This window comes from Musa acuminata, chromosome BXJ3-11, assembly GCF_036884655.1.
Source record: "Musa acuminata AAA Group cultivar baxijiao chromosome BXJ3-11, Cavendish_Baxijiao_AAA, whole genome shotgun sequence".
In the NCBI taxonomy this organism is placed as follows: domain Eukaryota; kingdom Viridiplantae; phylum Streptophyta; class Magnoliopsida; order Zingiberales; family Musaceae; genus Musa; species Musa acuminata.
Window position 1 is genome coordinate 20,588,409 of NC_088359.1, and position 23,114 is coordinate 20,611,522.

Sequence of the window (23,114 nt, forward strand, 5' to 3'; positions counted from 1 at the left end):
GCTAGACTCTCTCATAATGCATGCACTCGACACTAGCACCTAGTCTAATTCATCGACTCAAAAGCTAACATAGGCTTCAGAGGAGAGTTCTGCGGGGTTCGATGTAATTCCACAAGAAACAATCTCAGAACCTCTTTGCTTGATAATTCACACTTAGACAAATACGAAGTAAGAACTCAGTTGGCTTTGAATCAACATACTAATCAACATAACCAGAATCTATTTTAACCGGTATGTTTTTAGATAGATTCGATAAACGGATGTATTTTAATTCATTTTCGAGTGTAATGAATTAAATTCCACCAAACGATATCAAATTTCATGAGTTAGTTGGAACATGATTCTAATAAGGATTTTAGTGAAATTTTTTAGTGATTTTATGATAATAAAATTGACACATTTTTGGTAGATTATGCAAACAAAGTGTATTTTAGTTATTTTTATTATGTTAAGAAAATTAATTATCAAATTCAGTATGTTTTTGTTTTTGGATGGGTTATATGAACGAGTATATTTCAAATTATTTGCAAGTGTAACAAGCCAATTTCAACCAAACTATCTTAGACTTTTGTAAAATACTAAAATTCTAATTTTATTTTATTTTTGAGTGTAACAATATCAACCTCAACCAAACTATATCAACGTTTCACAATTATACTAGAACAAGATTACAAGGATCATACATTTTTCTTTTCATTTTATGATAAAATTAGAATAATTTTCATCAAAGTTAACATGTTTTTGGATGAACAAATATATTTTAGTTTATTTTCCAATATATCAAATATTTTTCCAGATATATTATAAAAAGGAGGACGAGAGCAAAAAGGTGGACGACAAGCTTTAAGAAATTTTGAATTAGTTCATTGACCCAAACATGCTCAAAAAACTTATAAAAAATATTATTAAGATTAAAGACTATTTTTTTAAAAAAAAGACACCATCTCGTAATCTGATAATTTTTTAATAAAAGAAATCATCTTCGATAAAAAGTAATTACGAGAGGCATTAGTGAGAGGAAGGGTTAGATAGCAGAGAAAATATAGAGGTAAATGAGTTTGCAGTTATATTTTACTGTGAAAAACCAATGTTTACTTGCATGTTTGACTTGGACGCCATTATTGTGGACACATGGCAGACCACAAACCGGACTACTACAATGACAGAGCAGGACCTTGAAATTTTGCCTGTCTCCCAGCATCAAGGAAATAATACAACTACCGTTCTTCGGTTTTGGGTGGACCCTTCCACTTGAAATTGTCTGAATAGGATTTGGGCTGCAAAACGAGAAAAATAATTAGGAAGAAATGAGATATCACAATCTCATAAAACACAAAGGCAGACAGCACCTAACTTTCCGAAAGAATGATCTATGCAAATAGAACATTCAAAAGTTTCAACAATCTTTTAAATCTTTTAAACATCAATCTGTTCGACCAATTGAATATTGCTCGAGTGAAGAATAGCAAACCTTTAAAAGAGGTGTGTGAGGCTTTCTCACCTGCACAGAGAATAGAGGAAACATCACATATTTATAAAGATAAATCAAACCTAGCATATTCACTGCAAATACCTAACGGTAATAACAACAAAAAGGAAAGTTTAAATTTATAATACCTTGAGAGAAATATTCATTTGCAACCTAGAAAGGTTTTGAAAGTTGTTGCTTATGAAAACAAAAGTATTCTCATCTTATGTTGCTGATACAGAATAAATTTCCCCATGTATCAAAGAATATTCTATTCTTCTTTATTTAAGAGTTTCCAACAGATCACTCAACTATCACTGAAATACATTTGAAATGAAGAATAACAACAACATCCAGTTATTTCCCGCTCATAGAATTGGTTATGTTATTTAAAGAACCTACCGTGCTTTATTAAAGAAAGACATCAGTGCCAGGCTCAGAGAAGATACAATAAGGCTTGGACAGCTGGGTTTGGTTCTGTGGCTTAATTTATTGCTTGAACTTTGTTTCCTTCCATGCTTTTGTTTCCTTCCTTCCATCCATGCCATGCTTTCTTCCTTTGGGGGTGAGCTCGTAACTAAACTCATAAGGTAAGCAAAAGATCCATTACTAGCATCGACTGGCAATCCGCCTATCACACTTTCAGCTAGTCATATCAAATATTCTACTTTCCATACCATACTATGAGGATCTTAGACGAGTTCGCTCAATCTTCTCTAGCCATTCGATTCTGACTTTCACTGACCTGACCGATAACTCTATTTTCACTTTACTTGAGCTCGGGTCTGCCCACTCAACTATGAAAGAGTGCCAAGCCAAATGATGACCTGACCACGATAGATTCTCTTCTTTGAGTGGTGTGCCCCGCTTTCTTTTTCTTTTACATTCACTACACCGTTCCCAGCAATCCTTATCCCATTTGTTGTCGCATAGAGCCGAGTCAACCCTATTTATGAAAAAGTGCATCGATCATAAAGAAATTCCATCGAAATAAGAGTAAGTCACCTGCAGTGGAGGTCCTTCTCCTAGAATACAGAAGCGGGAGGGATAACCACGGCCTTTTGCATAGCACATAAAGAAGTAGGTCATCTATCGGTCATATAGATATAGATCCATAGTCGCGGAACTCATAGCAAAGAAGACCATAGAGGCGAAATCAATATATTGGAATTCGTGGTCAAATCAGTTCAAGCTGCAATGATGTAAGTGTCAAATCTTAGATGGATGCTAGATGAGGCCGGACTCTGATCTTTAGTACAAATTCCGTTTCAAAGTAATATTACCTCTTTGCCACACCAGTGTAGTAGGAATAAAGAAAATCAAATCATAGGAAGTAAGATCACATAGAATCATAGAAAGGAAGATCACAGGACTGACTGACCTTTAGTAAACTAGTACTTAAAGCTCTAATGAACCTTCTTTTGACCTTCCGCCAGTGTTTCACTTTTGTAGGCTAATGTCTTGCCCAGTGTGGTTCAGAGCTAACTAAAGCACAGCGACGGTAAAGAGGGTTTGCTGCCGCACTAGCCTAACTATATTATTATATATGATTGACTTCCTTTCTAGCCGCTTGTGGAGCTTCTCAGGAACCTGTCGATAAAAGCTTTGCTGCTTATACTTTATTTACTGCCCAGGGAAAGGGAGTCACTACTTTCTTTTCCGTTCGAGGAAAGAGACGTATCAAGGAGTTTCCGGATGGCTTGGATTTGCACTTTCAAAGAATAGATAGGCAAATGGATTTCTGCTTTATACAAGAATGAAGTACTCTATCTTAGGGTTCGGCAATAAAGAAAGTAACCTAACAACTGCCTACTATGCCTCTATTCAACAAAGCAAAGGGAAAGCCAATAACTTCCACTCTACTTATTTGAGCTGCAGCGGGGTGACGACTTGAAATCACTACAAGGTGTTGGCTGGAAACAAATCTATCTCTCTTTCTCATTGACTTATGTAATAATGATAACTCTTCACAAACCTATTACTCTCATGGCGCTTACGCTTGTTTGTTAGCAAGCTCCAGACTACAGCGTTCGTTAGGTAATTCAACATATCAACTATGATACTACTAAGCTAAGCGTTGGACCCACTACTGCTCCTCCACAATATTAGCAAGCAGTCTCGTATCACGTAACAAGAGTTGTTCTTCCATTCTTTGAAAGAGCTAAGGCACAAACAAACTAGTGTTGAGTAATCAGTCCTTTCACTTAATTATATATCGACTTAATTATATATAATATACAAAAATAATACAAGTGTTAACAAGTAATATACAAGTATCGGCAAGTAATGCAGCTATGGGATCATATCTAACAAGCAATGCTGCTAGGAAATCATATCTATTTATAGGTATAGTAAGCAGTTAGGTTGCTAATATCCATATTGGTCACGCTAAACTCAATTCAACAAGCAACTACAAATGAACAAGTAACGGGAATTCCAAGTTACTCCTAAACTTCTATCTACGACAACACAAGAACTCTACCCACCAGCTTACTTACCGTCCTATCACTACATGCCAATGAAAAGGAAGGAAATCAACTTTCCCTTTTCTAGAGTTTCTTTTATTTCTCTTAGTTGGTTTCTGTCCAACCGGTTGGTTCACTCGACCTTGTGAGGAGGGGTCAAATCAGATCTTTGTTTAAGTTAGTAGTTATGAGACAACCAAAAGAGGTTAGATACGGCTCAAGAACAAGAAATGTGTAAGGCCCTTCACATTCGATGCGCTTCCTGTCCTGCTTTAAATATGACTTTATCCTGGCCCTCGACAAGCAAGTCCCTGGCTGGCAAATTGATCCTAAGAGCTCCCATCAGAAAAGTATCAAATAAGCAGCAAGCATTGTATAGAATAAGGTCAAAATACACTGAACTGATTCACGCAGGACCAAACACTGGGTTTTGATTTGATAGAACATGTGAGTGAGATTCAATTCTTCACAAGGGTTCCGCTCACATTAGCACTTTAGCTAGGACTTTGTGCATTAGTTTCTGTGTTTGGTTCAGCACATATTCTATTCTTTTTTGCATTAGGGGTAGTGAAGGTGTGTGAGATCTTCAAATGTTCTTTTTCTTTTTGGAACGATCCAGCTCGAAATCGATTTATTTCAACAATCCCTTTTTCCAAGAATTGAGTAAGAGAAATTTGTGTGCAAAATCATATTTATTTAAGAGCATGACTAATATAGAAGTAAAAACACTTCCTTAAAGAAGCCATATATAATCGGCACCACTATAATAACTGTAGCCTGTTTTTCTACTCCGGGATTCCGTTCCTAATACGTTGCCTTGTTTACTTTTTTGATATCTTTTTATTGGATTATTGAAGCGCTAAGCATATTCGACTCGGGTGTCCTGTTACAGAGTTTTCTATACTAACCGTTGCTTTTATCTAGATTATATTCTTTGTCAAGGAAAGTGCAATTCAAATGAAAAAGGTGATTGAGCTGGTGTTTAGCTTATTTCTTGGCGCAAGTGCAACTGGAAGTAGAAGTTTTCCAAATTGGAATCAATAATGGAATAAAGAATTTGACTAAGTAGTTGGAATTGAAGAAGTAAACTAACAAGCAAGGGTGAAAGTGAAGTGATAGGTTTATATTCTTTATTCATTGTTAGACCTACGAACATGAACATTAGTCTTATAATGCCATAGCTCAGACTCGAGACCCCTATTCTTATTCCTCTGTTCTAATAAGATAAGCTCGAATAATATAGCAAAGTTAGACTTGAAGCAAAGGTAGTACGATGGATTTCCCATTTTCGCCAAGTAACTAGACAAGTAAGGGATAGAATCAAACTCTTTAAAAGAATAAGTGTATCTATGGTGCAGTAGCAGACTTCGATCAGGGATAAAGGATAATATATGGTTAGCAGAACATAGAAACAAACTCATAAGTATAAGTACAGGTACGGTCCAGTGCATCCAACTACGAACTATAAGTCAAATAAAAGAATAAAGAATGGGACAGGTACTGGATAGAATACAACCACGGGCAAACAAGGCTTTATAACAGTACCCGATAGACTACTACTATACTACTATTGTTAGATTGAACCAATGCTAACTGGAATTGAACACCCAGCTAGGAAATCCACTAATAACTAGCGAATCAAACTAATACTTATGAGAACTCAAGCTGGAAACGAATTCTATAACCACTGATACGGATCTTAGTTTTTAAAATACAACTCTTACTTATGAGAACGAAATCACTGCCTATGTTTATTGCCCAACCTTGCTTTACTGCCTGTAGGTCTGCTATTCCTGTCTTTTAGCTTGAATTACCTGTCTTTGATTTGGAATAGTAAGGGTTAAAGACAATAAGGGCAGGCCAGTAAGTGAACATACGATTTAGATGGATGTCAGATCGAGAGAAAAAGGAGTGAGTGACTTAAAATGAGGAGCGGAAAGCTAAGCCTAACAAACAAGGCTTTCAGGCAGGAGTCTCAGTCCTATATCAGTACTAGTTCCATTATAGTAATAGTAAGTTGATTCCGATAGCGAAGCAATAGAAGTAGAAAGAAGCAATAGTAGTAGCTCACCATCTAAAGCTGCCTTTAGTTTCTTGGTGCAGTGCTATATGCCCCTGCTCCATCCCTGTATGCCCTTGCCCTGGATACGGTGTGCACTCTTCAACTAGGTGTGTATTCTGCCACTAATACATTGAGTTCTTTAGTAGTTTTTCATCTTTCTACTAGTGATGAATTGGTTATGTTATTTAAAGAACCTGAGTATTACAAAAGAGAACCTTGATCAAAGAGTTCTAAAGAACATATTGAATTATTGTCAAAAGAACTACAAAGTCAAGAGATGCAAATAGAATTTTTTTTTCAATCAGACCGACCCCTAGGTTTCCATAGAACAGTATTGTTTGTACCACTATCTTCATCAATAGCTGATCGAGCAGATTCCATCCAACTATGCCATAGTGATAACAATAACTTCAAGCAAATCTAAGAGATTTCCAACCACTATTGATCAACTCAACAAATGCCAACTGATCTGACCAATTTTGGCTAATCATAAATTGAAAAAAACCAGTCCTGAAAGGTCAAGTGCTAGTGTCTACCAGAAAATATGAATCTGCAGATCCAGCCAATCCAAACAGATCCCATTCCCAAAGTTCATGCTGATACTCAACACAATCCCAGTGTTTCCATCCTTGGGTATGAATACAGATGGCTAAGGGCTTTCACCACACACAGTATGATCACAGTATGTGAAGGAATAAGCTTCTGAATGCAAATCTTAGAAAATGATTGCCTGTGGCATCAATCTAGTGGAGCCTTCTGTGAAACATTTTCATACATCAGATAATTTTAAAGGAGAATGGTACAACCTCATGGCAAAATAGAATTCATTATCTCCATAAATGAAAGCCTTTTTCAAAAGGTTTGTGAATGAGCAAGGATAAATTGATTCAGAATAAAAACTAATATAAAAAAACAGGATGATAGTAGGATAATGTGTTTGAACAACTGCACTAACTCCATACACCCTACAACTTAGAAAATCATACCAATATTGCCAAGCACCAGAACAACCAATTATCATTACAAGCAACTAGGTGTTGGATTTCCATTTAACATGGTTAAGCATATACTTCATCAAACCAACTTCCTTTTCACCACTATGGACAAATATCAAAGTGAAATATACAATACTATTGCTGCAGGTTTTCAACTGTAACAGATAAAAAACTGAGATTGAGTGACCATACCACATAATCCCATCCATACTTCTCAGCAAATGCTTTTGCACCTTCTTCACTGTCAAAGGCTAAACCTGCATCACCTACATTGGCATAGGGATCTCCAGTGGAAGTCCAGCCCATCAATGGATTTTCCCACCTGATGTATAAATGTCAGTATCAACAAGAAACTCCTCAAGTCACATTAATCCCTACTTTATGATACTAAATTATCTTTGAAGTTTGAAGATGGGCAGAGAATAACCAAGAAAAAATGTGTTAAGAAAAGTCAAAATAAAATCTAGGCTAGACGCGATAATGAATTTAGACCCTTGGAAAGGTGTAATAAACCTCATGCCTTCTATCAACTTCAATCCGATGGCAAATCCCAATTTTTTCATAACACACATCTAACGGTTCATTACAAGTCAGTTTACTCGAGAATAAGTAGAGATTTAAGTTGGCAGTCTTTCAATGTTTTGTTGCAATATACAACAGATGAAATATTGCCAGATTCAGTATGAATCAAAAGTAAAAAACACAATGTGACTATAAGAAGAAAGAGCTCGTATGCACAGACCGTAAACAATTATAACAGAATTGATGTCATACATCCCAATACAGATTTGATTTCTAAAACATTCATATTGAACAATTTAGGAGATAAGGTGCTGGGTACAGGTGGGATCCTATATAACCTATGTATTCGCAAACCTAAAGCATGCTACAGAGAAAGCAAACATGGAGCATGGACAAGCCCTACTTGTGCCAGAGATAGCCATGACAAAGGTAACTTGACATGACACAGTAGTTGATAAGACACCATAGCCTAAGTGGCTTATTGGTAGCATAGTCTAAATCCTTGGGAAAGACCAAAGTCTTCACATGCCTTCTAATTTTTTCATGGACTCGCAACATTTTACAAGCTCATTCACACTTGATGACTAAGAAATAAGATTAATAAAAATAACCATTAATGATGGAACCCCACAATTGTCATTTGCACTCATATGGTTAAGATTAAGTTACTTTCATGAGGTCTATATGAAAAGAAAATATATAAATTATTAAAAAAAAGAGAGTATAATAAATCAGTTGAAAGATTCCCATGAAGAATTCAGGTACTCTGCTAGTCAATGCTTTTTTCTTTCAAGTAGACAATGCAGTTGAATGATACCCATCCCCATATCATCTTTTAGTAATAAAGAACACAGCCAATGAATAAAGCAGTAGAGAGTCATACTTTTGGGTTGACACAAAATTGATTTTCCACTTTCCGACTTTTCCGGAACCTTGCTGGGTTGCAGTCCGAGCTGGTGAATATATTATGACCTGCATGTGCATAAAAATAAGTTCTGTTTGCTCCAGATAAAGAAACAAGAACCAAGAGACAAAGCTTGAAGGAGTAATCCATGCAGCTAACCAATGCCTACAAAACTGCAGAACATTCACAAACTGTTCAAATCTTATATGGCTATTGTTTTATAGTCCTTAAGCTCCAATTTTCGATGCAATCCTACATTCCTACACAAAAAATACAGAAGTGTTCAACTTTGAGTACAACGTAGACCATGATTGTCAAATTTATCCAAAACTGCTAAGTTCAAGCATCCCAAAAGTACAGAACTAACATGAATCTGCAATCTCTCATCACTTGTATTCAGAAAAAATAGTTAACCTATTAATGACAAGACCTTGGCTGCATAATTCATTGAAAATTCATTATATATTAAAAATTACTGGATTCCAATGTAATTTAGGGTAACTAATAGTGATAATATGTTAACTTTTCTATTTTTCTGGAGCTTCTGCAAGAATTTCTCATCACAATAATTGGTGTTGTATTACTTCTTACACAAAAACAAGCCAATAAATAGTTGTATTCCCAAATATTTGGGTTCGCTACATGAATATTTTCTCACCAGTGAGCCATATATAAGGCAATATATCTAGTTAAATTAAGAGCATGCAAATATCTTTTTATTGTTTCTAGTAGAAACTACAAACAAAGAATTCAATACACTTAATTTACGAGGATATGGATGTTTATAGAAGGCAGCAAAAGGTCCATGTAGCTTATCCCAAATTGTTGGGACATTATGGTTATATTATTATTTTTGTTGATCTTCTTAATTCTCTTTATGATTTAAGGAGTATCCTATGATAATGCAACCCCTCAATGTCACTCCTCACTTTATCCATCACTTATTCAATGAACAATATTTTCATCAAAATCACCCTCCTGTTGAACTGTGAACAATATCCAGGACAGTTAAAGCTTCTACTTACAAGAATTTCTTGTTCATCCATCTTAATTTCACTCTTCACTCCATTCTTAGTTTTACTGAATTTACATTCTATATACATGATCTTGCAACCACTTAAATCTACTTAATCTAAAACCTTCTGTTTCCATGATTTGTCTCAATGATTCAGGTTTAGGAAATTTTATGTTCAACTATCCTCAAATAGAATAATATCGTTACAAGTTTCTTGCAACTTCCAAGGCCAACACAACAACAAACCCTCTTTCCTTTCCTCCTCCTTACTGTCATCATATCCTTATCTACTTTTGCACAGTCCTCCACCTGCTTAATGGTTCAACATCACCGCGGTCCAGTATTCCCCCAACACCAATAAGCCGCTCCATTTAAATTTCAAGATTCTATAAACTATGCTTTTGTATCAGAAATCTAACTAAATTAGGTCAACAACACCAACCTCAAGAACCCCGGTTCGAAATCACATAAAACGGCCTAGGACCTGCAGAAACCTCTTTGGTACTTTCTAATTTACGAAATCTCAGAAAAGTTTATACAGAAAACAAACGAACGGAACAAACAAACGAAAAACCCTAATCTCGAACTTCCGGAATTTCTCGACAATAAATGCTTTTTTCCTCGAGATTTATCTACGAATTCCATTACGTTTTGAAGGACCAACCAAGGAATAAAGATCCAATGAATTAAAAGATTAGAAAAAAGGAGGAAGATCAAAACGGATCGGTACCCGGCGCCGGAGGTGCTCTCGAGGAACGCCGGAAACGATCCCGATCTCGCCGGGCCTGAGTTCGACGAGGGCGTCCGACGCGAGCGATCTCGTTTGGGAGAGAGAAACAGAACGGGTGAGAGTAAGGCGAGCCAAGAAGGAGAATGATCGGCGCAGAGGTGCGGCCATCTCTCCAACGCCGGACGGAGAGAGAGAGAGAGAGAGAGAGACAGAGGGGCAATGGGGGAGGCGAGAGGACTCGGGCTTCGGCTGTTCGCGAACGATCCCGTTCCCTCTGAGGCCCGTGTCTCTTACGTCTGCGATGAGGGGCCCTTTTGGGCCTATTTGCTTTTGGAGCCAATTTAATTGGACCGTGTGTTGGATCGAGCGATGGAATAGACCAGTACTTGTGGGTTCGGTTCTCGTGCCTTGTTCCTCGGGTTCACGACGGGCCTATTATATGTAAGGGCGTTATGATTAATATGAATAAAATATCCAAATAATAAACCGGGGTTCAGTTCCCGGTTTTCCGAGTGTATTGGTTAATCCATTCAGATTTAAAACTATATGTATATTATATATTTAAGAAATTAAAAAAGATAAAATTTTTGAGAAAAAAAATTTGACATGATGAGATTTGAGGGCTTTTCATTTTTACTTATTAATGTAAGTGTTTTTCTTATTCAACATACCTTCGCAAAGTGATGGAATGAACATGGTTTTAGTATAGTAAACTTGATGTCAAGATGATAAGGGAAATCAAATGATCATTATAAAAAATTAGATTAGGGGTATACATTGATAGAGATTAAGAAAGTTTGAGAGATTGATCCTTTCAGGCAAACATACTCAAGTTATTCAAACAAATGATTTTAAAGAGTTATAGAAGGTTACTAGGTCAAATTATGGAGTTATGGAGTCATCCAAAATGTGGATTAGTATAGTTGTTGTTGGGAAATCATGGGCCGGCATCTCATGCGTAGTAAAAAATAAAAAGAAAATCAAATTTTCTAAAGTCAAGTATTTGGTCGTTGTGCGAAATTAGTATACGAGAAAATCGTAAAATCGTAAAACTGCACATATCATGTTAGAAGTGTTATTTAGGGAGATCGTATATCCTCAAAATTTCCAAATATGATAGAGCAGATGAAAGAGAACTCGCGTACTCCTCTTTAGTAGTGATCCATACAACGGATGCAGCGACAATGCTCCTCAGATCATTATGTGATCTCCCTCTTCACACGCACTGTAAGGTTACTGGAGCTAAGGTGGAGAGGAGGCTGAGGAGAATAGGAGAGGCGACCATCAGAGTTCTAGCCTATGAATCATGAGGTTCCTCCTATTTACAGAGGTGCAAGCAGCTTAACCCTTAATAGACCCTATCCTCATTCGATCTCTATCCAATCATCCAATTGGATCTCTATCCAATTATCTAATTAGATCTTATCCGTATGATCCAAACTAAGGGCTCTCTGATATCTTATAACCACACATATACTCGTCATAATTTTCACTATATGTGTGTGATCAAGTCTGATACTGAGCTGACCGTGAGTCGATCCTATCAGAACTCCTTCTGATATAGTAAATTATTTTCTCTATAATAATTCACTTGACTCATCGACTATGGACGTACTAGGCCACTATACCATAGTCCCCAAATGGTACAAGGGATATAATCCATCAAGCCTATTTGTCTTCAATTATCATGTGTCTATAGTCTCTTATCTATTTAATATTTGAGAGACCATATGTTGGGCATGGTAACATTAAGCTCATATAGAATCTTGTCTGAGTCTCGCTCTAATCAGATTCTCTCAAAGAATCCTATCTCTCTCAATCTGAATGACTCTGGCTAGAGATTTTGTTTGAGTGAGCACACATGGGATATTCCTCTCATGATATTGAGAATGGATGATCCTTTGTTAACACTCAATTGCCTTCGTAAGGTTGGTTGTCATTCCCGAGAACCAATTTTACTAGATCTGGAACTTCCAAACTTATAAGTTAGATGTTAAAGAATGAAGTACTTATACAAGACATCTTTGATATCTTAAGTCTAAGGACTAGATATACAATTGGAACTACAAAATCACTATCTGACGTCAGGTATTATTAATTATCTAGCATTCTATAAGTAGATTAATCAGTGAACTCATTTTCTAATGAGCACCTACACTATGTTAGGATTGAGTCGGTACTAAGAGAGGGAGGGGGGGGGGGGGGGGGGGGGTGAATTAGTGCTTTCATTAAATCACGTCAATTATGAAAAACTTTCGTTCGATGAAAAACTGTATCGAAATGATGTTAACTTGAAAGCATACGGAAGTGTACAAAAGTGTAGTGAATAAGTAAGTAAAGCAGTTTGCAATGAAAGTAAAGACCTTAAAGTAAATGAAAATCAAGTTTTATAGTGGTTCGGTCATCGTGACCTACATCCACTCTCGATTCTGTTGAATCTCGTATTTTGATGATGAAACTACTTGATATATATTTATGATTTAATATGCGTTTTGAGTAACGCAGGATGCTTTGATCAGGATGAGACAATTAAAGCAGGAACATCATGTTGTACCGGAGGAACATGTCAGAAGATTGGACGTCGGGCCGGTGGATCGGTCGACGTATCGACAGAAGGCTTCGGGCCGTGGACTCGGGCATCGGGCCAAGAAGAGCGGTTATTGTGCCAAGGATATCGGAGTTGCAGAGTCAACTGGCCGATTGGGCAATAGGCCGCAGGAGAGGACGATGCGCCGAAGAATCAGACGAAGCGTCGAGGGACCAATGACATGCCGGACAACTTGGTTAACTGCTTAGGATTAATTGTCTCGATCAAAGTTTTGTTTTAATTGTGCAGGATTAACTATGATAACGATGAAGACATAAAGCGAAACAAAGTGTCGGAGTCAAGCGCGAAGGATTTGTTGCGAGTTCGAGAGTTCGACGAAAGTCCGAAGGTTCGTCGGGAATGCTACCGGAACTAGCCGAGAATGAGTTGGGAGCTTGCCGAAGGGTTTTTCGGTAGCTCACCGGAAGGTTCGTTGGGAGTTCGCGGAGCTCGCCGAGAAAGATCGGAGCTTGCCGAAGAAGCTCGTTGGAACTCGCTAGGAATAAATCGTGAAGTCTAGGAGCTTGCCGGGAGTCCGCAGAATGGTTTCCGAGAGTTCATCGAAAGACCGCCGGAAGTTTGCCGGAAGCTCGCCAGAAGAAGTCTTGACTTGCGGACTTTGTAATAGCTTAGAAAATGTCTTTAAAATCATAGTTAGCACGTTAATTAGGGTTAGGATTAGGTGTTAATCCTATAACCCAAGTAGGGGCCAATTAGGCCCAAGTTCGGACTGGTTTGGGCCAAGTTTGGAGCCAAACCAAGTGAGCTGAAATAGTGAAAGAGGTGGCACCGCCCCAGCCAGGAGGTAGCACCGCCCAGGCTATGTCTCCCAGCGAGACTGGGAGGTGCAACCGCCCCAGCCAGGAGGTGGCACCGCCTGGGGCTCAGTCTTCGAGCAAGACTGGGCGGTGCAACCTCCCTGACAGAGAGGTGGCACCGCCTGAGCTCGGTCTTCGAGCTCTGCCAGGCGGTGCAACCTCTCCAGTCAGGAGGTGCAACCGCCTGATCCCGGAATTCCGGGATTTGATCGTTTTGAGCTCCAAATTTGAATTGGGTTGGGGCCTATAAATACCCCACCCATTCAGCACTAAGAAAGCAAGAACTTACCCGAAATCTTGATCTTTTCAGTGGTTCTTAGAGCTCAAAACTGCTAGTTTTTCCTCCTCCTTCTGTTCTTCAAGTTTGAGTTGTAAAGAGAGGAGAGAAAAACATCTGTAAGGGTTGTCTCCTAAGCCCGTCAAAAGGAGTGATTCTGTAAGAGGGTAGTTGGCCTTCACCTATTGAAGGAAGGCCTCTAGTTGACGTCGGTAACCTCATCGGTGGAGGAAGCCAAAAGTGGAGTAGGTCAAGACTGACCGAACCACTCTAAATCTCTGGTTTGCGTTTATTTTGAGCACTTTATTATTACTGCAAACCTCCTACATAGCTACTGCTCTCTGCGCTTTTACGAACGAGTTCTATGCAGTTTACGTTCACGTCTTAATTCCATTTACAAACTGCAAACTGCTCTCTGCGCTTTTACGAACGAATTCTGTGCAGTTTATGTTTACGTCTTGATTCCATCTACAAACTGCAAACTGTCTCTCTGCGCTTTTACAAATGAGTTCTTTGCAGTTTACGTTTACGTCTTGATTTCACTTACAACTGTAAACTGTCTTCTGCGCTTTTTTTTCGGACAAGGTTCTGTGCAGTTTACGTTTACGTCTTGATTTCATTTACAACTGCAAACTGTCTTCTGCACTTTTACGAACAAGGTTCTGTGCATTTTACGTTTACGTCTTGATTTCATTTAGAACTGCAAACTGTCTTCTGCGTTTAGACGCAAACTGCGTTTAGACGCAAACTGCGTTTAGACGTAAACTGCGCTTAGACGCAAATTGCGTTTAGACGCAAACTGCGTTTAGACGTAAACTGCGCTTAGATGCAAACTGTGTTTAGACGCAAACTGCGCTTAGACGCAAACTGTGTTGAGACGCAAACTGTGTTTAGACGCAAACTGCGCTTAGACGCAATCTGCGCTTAGACGCAAACTGCACTTAGATACAAACTGTGAATCAGCTTTTGCATCATAATAGTTTCTATCGAACGAACGCAGCTTTCGGTTTTAATCGCTGTAAAATTTCCGCTGCACTAATTCACCCCCCCCCTCTTAGTGGTCTCGATCCTAACAATTGGTATCAGAGCGGGGTATTTCTCATTTCGGATTTACACCCGAGAGAAATGGCTCTTCAAGAGGGCTTTTCGGTCTTTCGTCCACCGTTCTTTAACGGATTGGACTATACTTATTGGAAAACTCGAATGAGAGTTTTCTTGATTTCTCTAAATCTGGATTTATGGAATATCGTTGAAAATGGTTTTCAACTTCCCTCCAAACCGATGAACGAATGGTCGGATTTGGAGAAGAAGTATTTTTCTTTAAACGCAAAGGCTATGAATGCCTTATTTTGCGCTTTGGACAAAAATAAATTCAATCGGGTTTCTTTGTGCGAAACGGCTTTCGATATTTGGCGCACTCTTGAAATCACGCACGAGGGAACTAGTAGAGTCAAAGACTCGAAAGTTAATATTTTACTGCATGATTTCGAGCTTTTTCATATGAAACCAAGCGAAACCGTTGTTGACTTGTACACCCGTTTTACGGATGTCGTCAATGGTTTAAAATCACTTGGTAAAAGCTTTTCGGATTTTGAACTCGTTAATAAAGTTTTGTGCTCACTTTCTAAAACTTGGGATTCAAAAGTAACTGCTATTCAAGAATCGAAAAACTTGAACCAATTTCCACTTGAAGAACTAATTGGTTCATTGATCACATATGAAATGACGTGCAATGCACGTGAAGAACTTGAGAACCACCTTCCAAAGAACAGGAAGGATTTGGGATATAGAACATTTGAAGACCACTCGAGCATAAGCTCAAGTGATGGTGAACTTAAACTACAAATGAAACAAAAATTAAAAAGTAAAAAGAACGGAACTACTTGCTTTTAACGCAAGAAGAAGAACAAAAACTGGGATGAATCGAGCTCCTCCGAAGACGAGGAGAAAATCAACAAAGGCGAGGTGGCAAACTACGCCTTTACGCCTTTCGACGCTAAGGTAATCAAAATGCCTTTAATTTACTTCGAAATTACATGATGTTCTTCATGATGCATTTTATTTTTTCTTTAAATTTTCTTGAAAATTATATTTTTAATAATTTAATAATGTAAATGCATCACCAAGAAATATATGATTGCTATCATTGCTATATGCCCTGTATCAAGATATCAAACAAAATCTTGCTTCACACTTTTATGCATAGATATCTTACCATATGATGAAATGCTACAATTGATGAACACTTGAAATGTAATCCTCTATCTTATTGATCTTTCAATAAATCTATGCTTGTCATACATGAATTTATTGAATGTAATTTTGAGGATGATTTCAGATTTGTCAAATGCTTGATTCGTATTTACGACATAAGATACACTTTAAATATGAAACATGCTTCAATCATGTTAAATGCTTCAATCATTTTCTATCTCTAGAGTTCTCGATTTTGATAAAATACAAGTGATAAATTCATTTATGATATCTTGTAAATCACTTGAATTATGAATGAGTTTTTTATGATGTGTTAAAAGAATCACTTAAAAAGAAAATGCTTTTCCCATCTTATCGAGATTAATGATTTCATAATATTGTGTGAATCTCGAAATTGATTTTGATGAAATAGTAATAACGTTATTCATGTTATGAATCTCAAAAATGATAATATGCTTCATGTGATAATATGAATACACGAAACACTTATGATATGATTTTTATACAATTCCGTGTATTCATAAAATATTTATCTCCTCATCCAATAACTTTTCTTGATATTCCTTATGAGATGAAATGAAATAATGCATGAAATACAAATGAGGAGTTATTGATCATGCATGGTAGGATATAATTTGACAAAATTGATACCATCATGATATGAAACATTTATGATTTATAATTATGCATGCAATACTTGTGCTTTCTAATTATGATGTGATGTATTGCAAATGATGTAAATCATGATGAGTGCTAAGTTACACACTTTTAGAAGAAATTGCTATAGTGAAACATTAATGTAATTATGAATGGTGATATGAAATTATGCATGTAATACTTCAACCTATAACGATGCATGCAATGATAAAATATGCATGATGAAAAATTGTCTTGACATTCATAACTTGATTATTCATCCTTTGTCATGATTTTGAAATCCTTGTAAAAGGAAAAAGAACTACAAAACTGTATTCTTCCTTTCTTTTTGACAATGACAAAGGGGGAGATAGCTAGCTTGCACAAGTCAAGAAGATGCAAAAACTTGATTGCTAAGTTGCTTATTTCAAGAAGCAAAAATTGTCTTCTTGAAAATCACTATCTTGAATATCTCAAGAAGCAAGACTTGCAACCTGCACATTACAATAGGAAGCAATAATCATGAGCCTACACAAGAAAGTTATCTTGCATTTGCTTTCGAAATTTTTGCTAGCCTGTATAGTGCGAAACTTGTATATCGTAAAAATTGCTAGCTTGTAGTCTAAAGAGAAGCGAAAAGTTGCTATCTCAAAAGAAGCATATGTGCTATCTTGCCTATCTCAAGAGGCAAAAATGCTAACTTGCACATCTAGCAAAACTTGACAAATTTGCATATCTCAAGAAGCAAGAGTTGCTTTCTTGAACATCTCAAAACTGCTAGCTTGCATGTTCTAAAAGTGCTATCTTGTATGCTGTAAAACTTGTATATCTAAAACTTGATAGCTTGAATGTTCTAAGCATGATGTAACATTTGCTAAATTTTTTTGGCTTCAAAACTGCATGATGATAAAACTTGATATTATGTTTTTCATGCAATGAGTTGAACCAATATCACAAACACTTGATTGTGATACTTCTCCTTTTTGTTGATGACAAAGGGGGAGAAGTATGTTGATGATATGACATGTGATGCATAAGTTTATGCATATGTTCATGTTGACGTGTTGAAAGTATTCATGATGAATATTGCAATGACTTGAATTCAGTTTGAATTCAAGGTTCTATCAATATGGCATATTGATAGGGGGAGTTTGTTTAAACTCTGGGAGTTAAGGTTAACTCCGATTATGATGACATGTTGCTTAGATTTTTGAATCTAAGAGTTTCTATCAATAAGGTATATTGATAGGGGGATTTTGTTTAAACTTCGGGAGTTAAGTTTAACTCCGTCATCAAGTAGTTGTCATCATCAAAAAGGGGGAGATTGTTGAATCTCGTATTTTGATGATGAAACTACTTGATATATGTTTATGATTTAATATGCGTTTTGAGTGACGCAGGATGCTTTGATCAGGATGAGACAATTAAAGCAGGAACATCATGTTGTACCGGAGGAACATGTCAGAAGATTGGACGTCGGGCCGGTGGATCGGTCGACGTATCGACAGAAGGCTTCGGGCCGTGGACTCGGGCATCGGGCCAAGAAGAGCGGTTATTGTGCCAAGGATATCGGAGTTGCAGAGTCAACTGGCCGATTGGGCAATAGGCCGCAGGAGAGGACGATGCGCCGAAGAATCAGACGAAGCGTCGAGGGACCAATGACATGCCGGACAACTTGGTTAACTGCTTAGGATTAATTGTCTCGATCAAAGTTTTGTTTTAATTGTGCAGGATTAACTATGATAACGATGAAGACATAAAGCGAAACAAAGTGTCGGAGTCAAGCGCGAAGGATTTGTTGCGAGTTCGAGAGTTCGACGGAAGTCCGAAGGTTCGTCGGGAATGCTACCGGAACTAGCCGAGAATGAGTTGGGAGCTTGCCGAAGGGTTTTTCGGAAGCTCGCCGGAAGGTTCGTTGGGAGTTCGCGGAGCTCGCCGAGAAAGATCGGAGCTTGCCGAAGAAGCTCATTGGAACTCGCTAAGAACAAATCGTGAAGTCTAGGAGCTTGCCGGGAGTCCGCAGAATGGTTTCCGAGAGTTCATCGAAAGACCGCCGGAAGTTTGCCGGAAGCTCGCCAGAAGAAGTCTTGACTTGCGGACTTTGTAATAGCTTAGAAAATGTCTTTAAAATCATAGTTAGCACGTTAATTAGGGTTAGGATTAGGTGTTAATCCTATAACCCAAGTAGGGGCCAATTAGGCCCAAGTTCGGACTGGTTTGGGCCAAGTTTGGAGCCAAACCAAGTGAGCTGAAATAGTGAAAGAGGTGGCACCGCCCCAGCCAGGAGGTAGCACCGCCCAGGCTATGTCTCCCAGCGAGACTGGGAGGTGCAACCGCCCCAGCCAGGAGGTGGCACCGCTTGGGGCTCAGTCTTCGAGCAAGACTGGGCGGTGCAACCTCCCTGACAGAGAGGTGGCACCGCCTGAGCTCGGTCTTCGAGCTCTGCCAGGCGGTGCAACCTCTCCAGTCAGGAGGTGCAACCGCCTGATCCCGAAATTCCGGGATTTGATCGTTTTGAACTCCAAATTTGAATTGGGTTGGGGCCTATAAATACCCCACCCATTCAGCACTGAGAAAGCAAGAACTTACCCGAAATCTTGATCTTTTCAGTGGTTCTTAGAGCTCAAAACTGCTAGTTTTTCCTCCTCCTTCTGTTCTTCAAGTTTGAGTTGTAAAGAGAGGAGAGAAAAACATCTGTAAGGGTTGTCTCCTATGTTAGGATCGAGAGCACTAAGAGGGGGGGGGTGAATTAGTGCAGCGGATATCTTTTAGCGATTAAAAACAAAAGCTGCGTTCGTTTGATAAAAATCAGTTTTGAAGCAAAAGCCGACTCAAAGATAACTTATGACTAAGTGCAGTTTACGTCTAAACGTAGTTTACGTCTAAACACAATTTACGTTTAAATGCAGTTTGCGTCTAAACGTAGTTTTACGTCTAAACGCAGATTTACGTCTAAACGTAGATTTACGTCTAAACGCAGATTTACGTCCAAACTCAGTTTACGTCTAAAACGCAGTTTTACGTTTAAACGTAGTTTACGTCTAAACGTAGTTTTACGTCTAAAACACAGATTTACGTCTAAACGCAGATTTACGTCTAAACGCAGATTTACGTCAAAACGTAGTTTGCGTCTAAGCGCAGTTTGCGTCTAAACAAAGTTTGCGTCTAAGCGCAGTTTACGTCTAAACGCAGTTTACGTCTAAACGCAGTTTGCGTCTAAACACAGTTTGCGTCTAAGCGCAGTTTACGTCTAAACGCAGTTTGCGTCTAAACGCAGTTTGCGTCTAAACGCAGATGACAGTTTGCAGTTCTAAATGAAATCAAGACGTAAACGTAAACTGCACAGAACCTTGTTCGTAAAAGCGCAGAAGACAGTTTGCAGTTGTAAATGAAATCAAGACGTGAACGTAAACTGCACAGAACCTTGTCCGTAAAAAAAGCGCAGAAGATAGTTTGCAGTTGTAAGTGAAATCAAGACGTAAACGTAAACTGCACAGAACTCATTCGTAAAAGCGCAGAGAGACAGTTTGCAGTTTGTAGATGGAATCAAGACGTAAACGTAAACTGCACAGAATTCGTTCGTAAAAGCGCAGAGAGCAGTTTGCAGTTTGTAAATGGAATTAAGACGTGAACGTAAACTGCACAGAACTCGTTCATAAAAGCGCAGAGAGCAGTAGCTATGTAGGAGGTTTGCAGTAATGATAAAGTGCTCAAAATAAACACAAACCAGAGATTTAGAGTGGTTCGGTCAGTCTTGACCTACTCCACTTTTGGCTTCCTCCACCGATGAGGTTACCGACGTCAACTAGAGGCCTTCCTTCAATAGGCGAAGGCCAACTACCCTCTTACATATTCACTCCTTTTGACGGGCTTAGGAGACAACCCTTACAGATGTTTTTCTCTCCTCTCTTTACAACTCAAACTTGAAGAACAGAAGGAGGAGGAAAAACTAGCAGTTTTGAGCTCTAAGAACCACTGAAAAGATCAAGATTTCGGGTAAGTTCTTCTTACTTCAGTGCTGAATGGGTGGGGTATTTATAGGCCCCAACCCTATTCAAATTTGGAGCTCAAAACGATCAAATCCCGGAATTCCGGGATCAGGCGGTTGCACCTCCTGACTGGAGAGGTTGCACCGCCTGGCAGAGCTCGAAGACCGAGCTCAGGCGGTGCCACCTCTCTGCCAGGGAGGTTGCACCGCCCAGTCTTGCTTGAAGCATGAGCTCAGGCGGTGCCACCTCTCTGCCAGGGAGGTTGCACCGCCCAGTCTAGCTCGAAGACTCAGCTCAGGCGGTGCCACCTCCCGGCTGGGGAGGTTGCACCGCCCAGTCTCGCTGGGAGGCTTAGCCCAGGCGGTGCCACCTCCTGGCCTGGGCGGTTGCACCTCCTGGTGCAATCAGGGTCCGAATGGTTCATTCCATTCGGCCCAATTTCAATCTTTCAAGGGCCCAATTGCCCCAAGATTAAGCCAATTGGATCACCTCCCATTTTCCAACTTAATCAACGTGCTAACTACGATTAAATCTGAGACAACTTCTGCAGCTTTGCTTCGATGCGTCTATCGCTCCTTCCGGCGAGTTTCCGGCGAACTTCCGTCGATCATCCGATGAACCCTCGGTGATGCTCCTACGGACTTCCGGCAAACTCCTGGACTTTGCGACGATCCACTTGGCAAGTTCCGACGAGCTTCGCTTGGCAAGCTTCTGGACTTCTCGGATCTGTTCTCGCAGAACCTCCGACGACCGTCCGAACTTCCGTCGAACTCTCGAACTCCCAACGTGATCATGAACTTGACTCCGGCGCAACTCCTGCTGCTTGTCTATCTTTCATCGTAGTTAATCCTGCACACTTAAAACAAAACTTCGATCGAGACAATTAATCCTAAGCAATTAACCAAGTTGTCCGGCATGTCATTGGTCCCTCGACGCTTCGTCTGATTCTTCGGCGCATCGTCCTCTCCTGCGGCCTATTGCTCAATCAGCTAGTTGACTCCGCAACTCCGATATCCTTGGCACAATAACCGCTCTTCTTGGCCCGATGCCCGAGTCCACTGCCCGAAGCCTTCTGTCGATACGTCGACCGATCTACCGGCCCGACGTCCAATCTTCTGACATGTTCCTCCGGCACAACATGATTTTCCTGCTTTAATTGTCTCATCCTGATCAAAGCATCCTGCGTCACTCAAAACGCATATTAAATCATAAACATATATCAAGTAGTTTCATTATCAAAATACGAGATTCAACAATCTCCCCCTTTTTGATGATGACAACTACTTGATGACTGAGTTAAACTTAACTCCCGGAGTTTAAACAAACTCCCCCTATCAATATGCCATATTGATAGAAACTCTTAGATTCAAAAATCTAAGCAACATGTCATCATAAACGGAGTTAACCTTAACTCCCAGAGTTTAAACAAACTCCCCCTATCAATATGCCATTTTGATAGAACCTTGAATTCAAACTGAATTCAAGTCATTGCAATATTCATCATGAATACTTGCAACACGTCAACATGAACATATGCATAAACTTATGCATCACATGTCATGTCATCCACATACTTTCATCAACATACTTCTCCCCCTTTGTCATCAACAAAAAGGAGAAGTATCACAATCAAGTGTTTGTGATATTGGTTCAACTCATTGCATGAAAAACATATTATCAAGTTTTATCATCATGCAATTTTGCTAGAAAATATAGCAAGTTTTGAATCATGCTTAGAATATTCAAGCTATCAAGTTTTAGATATGCAAGTTTTATAGCATACAAGATAGCACTTGGTATGAAAATTAGAGATTTTCAAGATAGCAAGTTCTACATCATGCAAGCTAGCAAATTAGAGATGTTCAAGAAGGCAACTGTTGCTTCTTGAAATATGAAAATTTTGTCCACTTTGCTAGATGCGCAAGTTAGCATGTTTTGCTTCTTGAGATAGGCAAGATAGCACCTTTGCTTCTTTTGAGATAGCAACTTTTCGCTTCTCTTTAGACTACAAGCTAGCAATTTTTTACGATATACAAGTTAGCAAAAACTTCGAAAGCAAATGCAAGATAACTTTCTTGTGTAGGCTCATGATTATTGCTTCCTATTGTAATGTGCAGGTTGCAAGTCTTGCTTCTTGAGATATTCAAGATAGTGATGTTCAAGAAGACAACTTTTGCTTCTTGAAATAAGCAAGTTAGCAATCTTTGCTACTTAAGATAGGCAAGCTAGCAATCAAGTTTTTGTATCTTCTTGACTTGTGCAAGCTAGCTATCTCCCCCTTTGTCATTGTCAACAAGAAAGGAAGAATACAGTTTTGTAGTTCTTTTTCCTTTTACAACGATTTCAAAATCATGACAAAGGATGAATAATCAAGTTATGAATGTCAAGACAATTTTTTATCATGAATATTTTATCATTGCATGCATCATTAT

General features: G+C 38.8%; 1 protein-coding gene across 3 annotated transcripts; it reads right to left on the bottom strand.

Moving 5' to 3' along the window:
* Positions 1-1,043: 1,043 nt before the first annotated feature.
* LOC103974987 (NADH dehydrogenase [ubiquinone] iron-sulfur protein 4, mitochondrial) lies at positions 1,044-10,470 on the bottom strand. 3 transcript variants are annotated; one of them, XM_065173210.1, is made up of 6 exons: positions 10,162-10,470; positions 8,396-8,484; positions 7,183-7,312; positions 6,005-6,111; positions 1,472-1,501; positions 1,044-1,277 (listed from the first exon to the last, which is right to left on the bottom strand). In XM_065173210.1, the coding sequence occupies exons 1-5, from the start codon at positions 10,327-10,329 to the stop codon at positions 1,498-1,500; spliced, it is 498 nt and encodes a 165-aa protein (XP_065029282.1). In that variant the 5' UTR covers positions 10,330-10,470; the 3' UTR covers positions 1,044-1,277; positions 1,472-1,497. The 3 variants fall into 3 exon arrangements, with proteins under 3 accessions (XP_065029282.1, XP_018677531.1, XP_009388169.1); XM_018821986.2 differs by having other exon boundaries at positions 6,005-6,117; XM_009389894.3 differs by lacking the exon at positions 6,005-6,111 and having other exon boundaries at positions 10,162-10,465.
* Between the last annotated feature and the right edge of the window lie 12,644 nt (positions 10,471-23,114).

Coding starts and splice junctions, on each gene's coding strand:
- LOC103974987 (XM_018821986.2), bottom strand. CDS start 10,329: ATGGCCGCACCTCTGCGCCGATCATTCTCCTTCTTGGCTCGCCTTACT. Junction 8,485..10,161: donor GAGAGCACCTCCGGCGCCGG/GTACCGATCCGT, acceptor ATGCACATGCAG/GTCATAATATATTCACCAGC. Junction 6,118..7,182: donor AGTATGGATGGGATTATGTG/GTATGGTCACTC, acceptor TCAATGTATTAG/TGGCAGAATACACACCTAGT.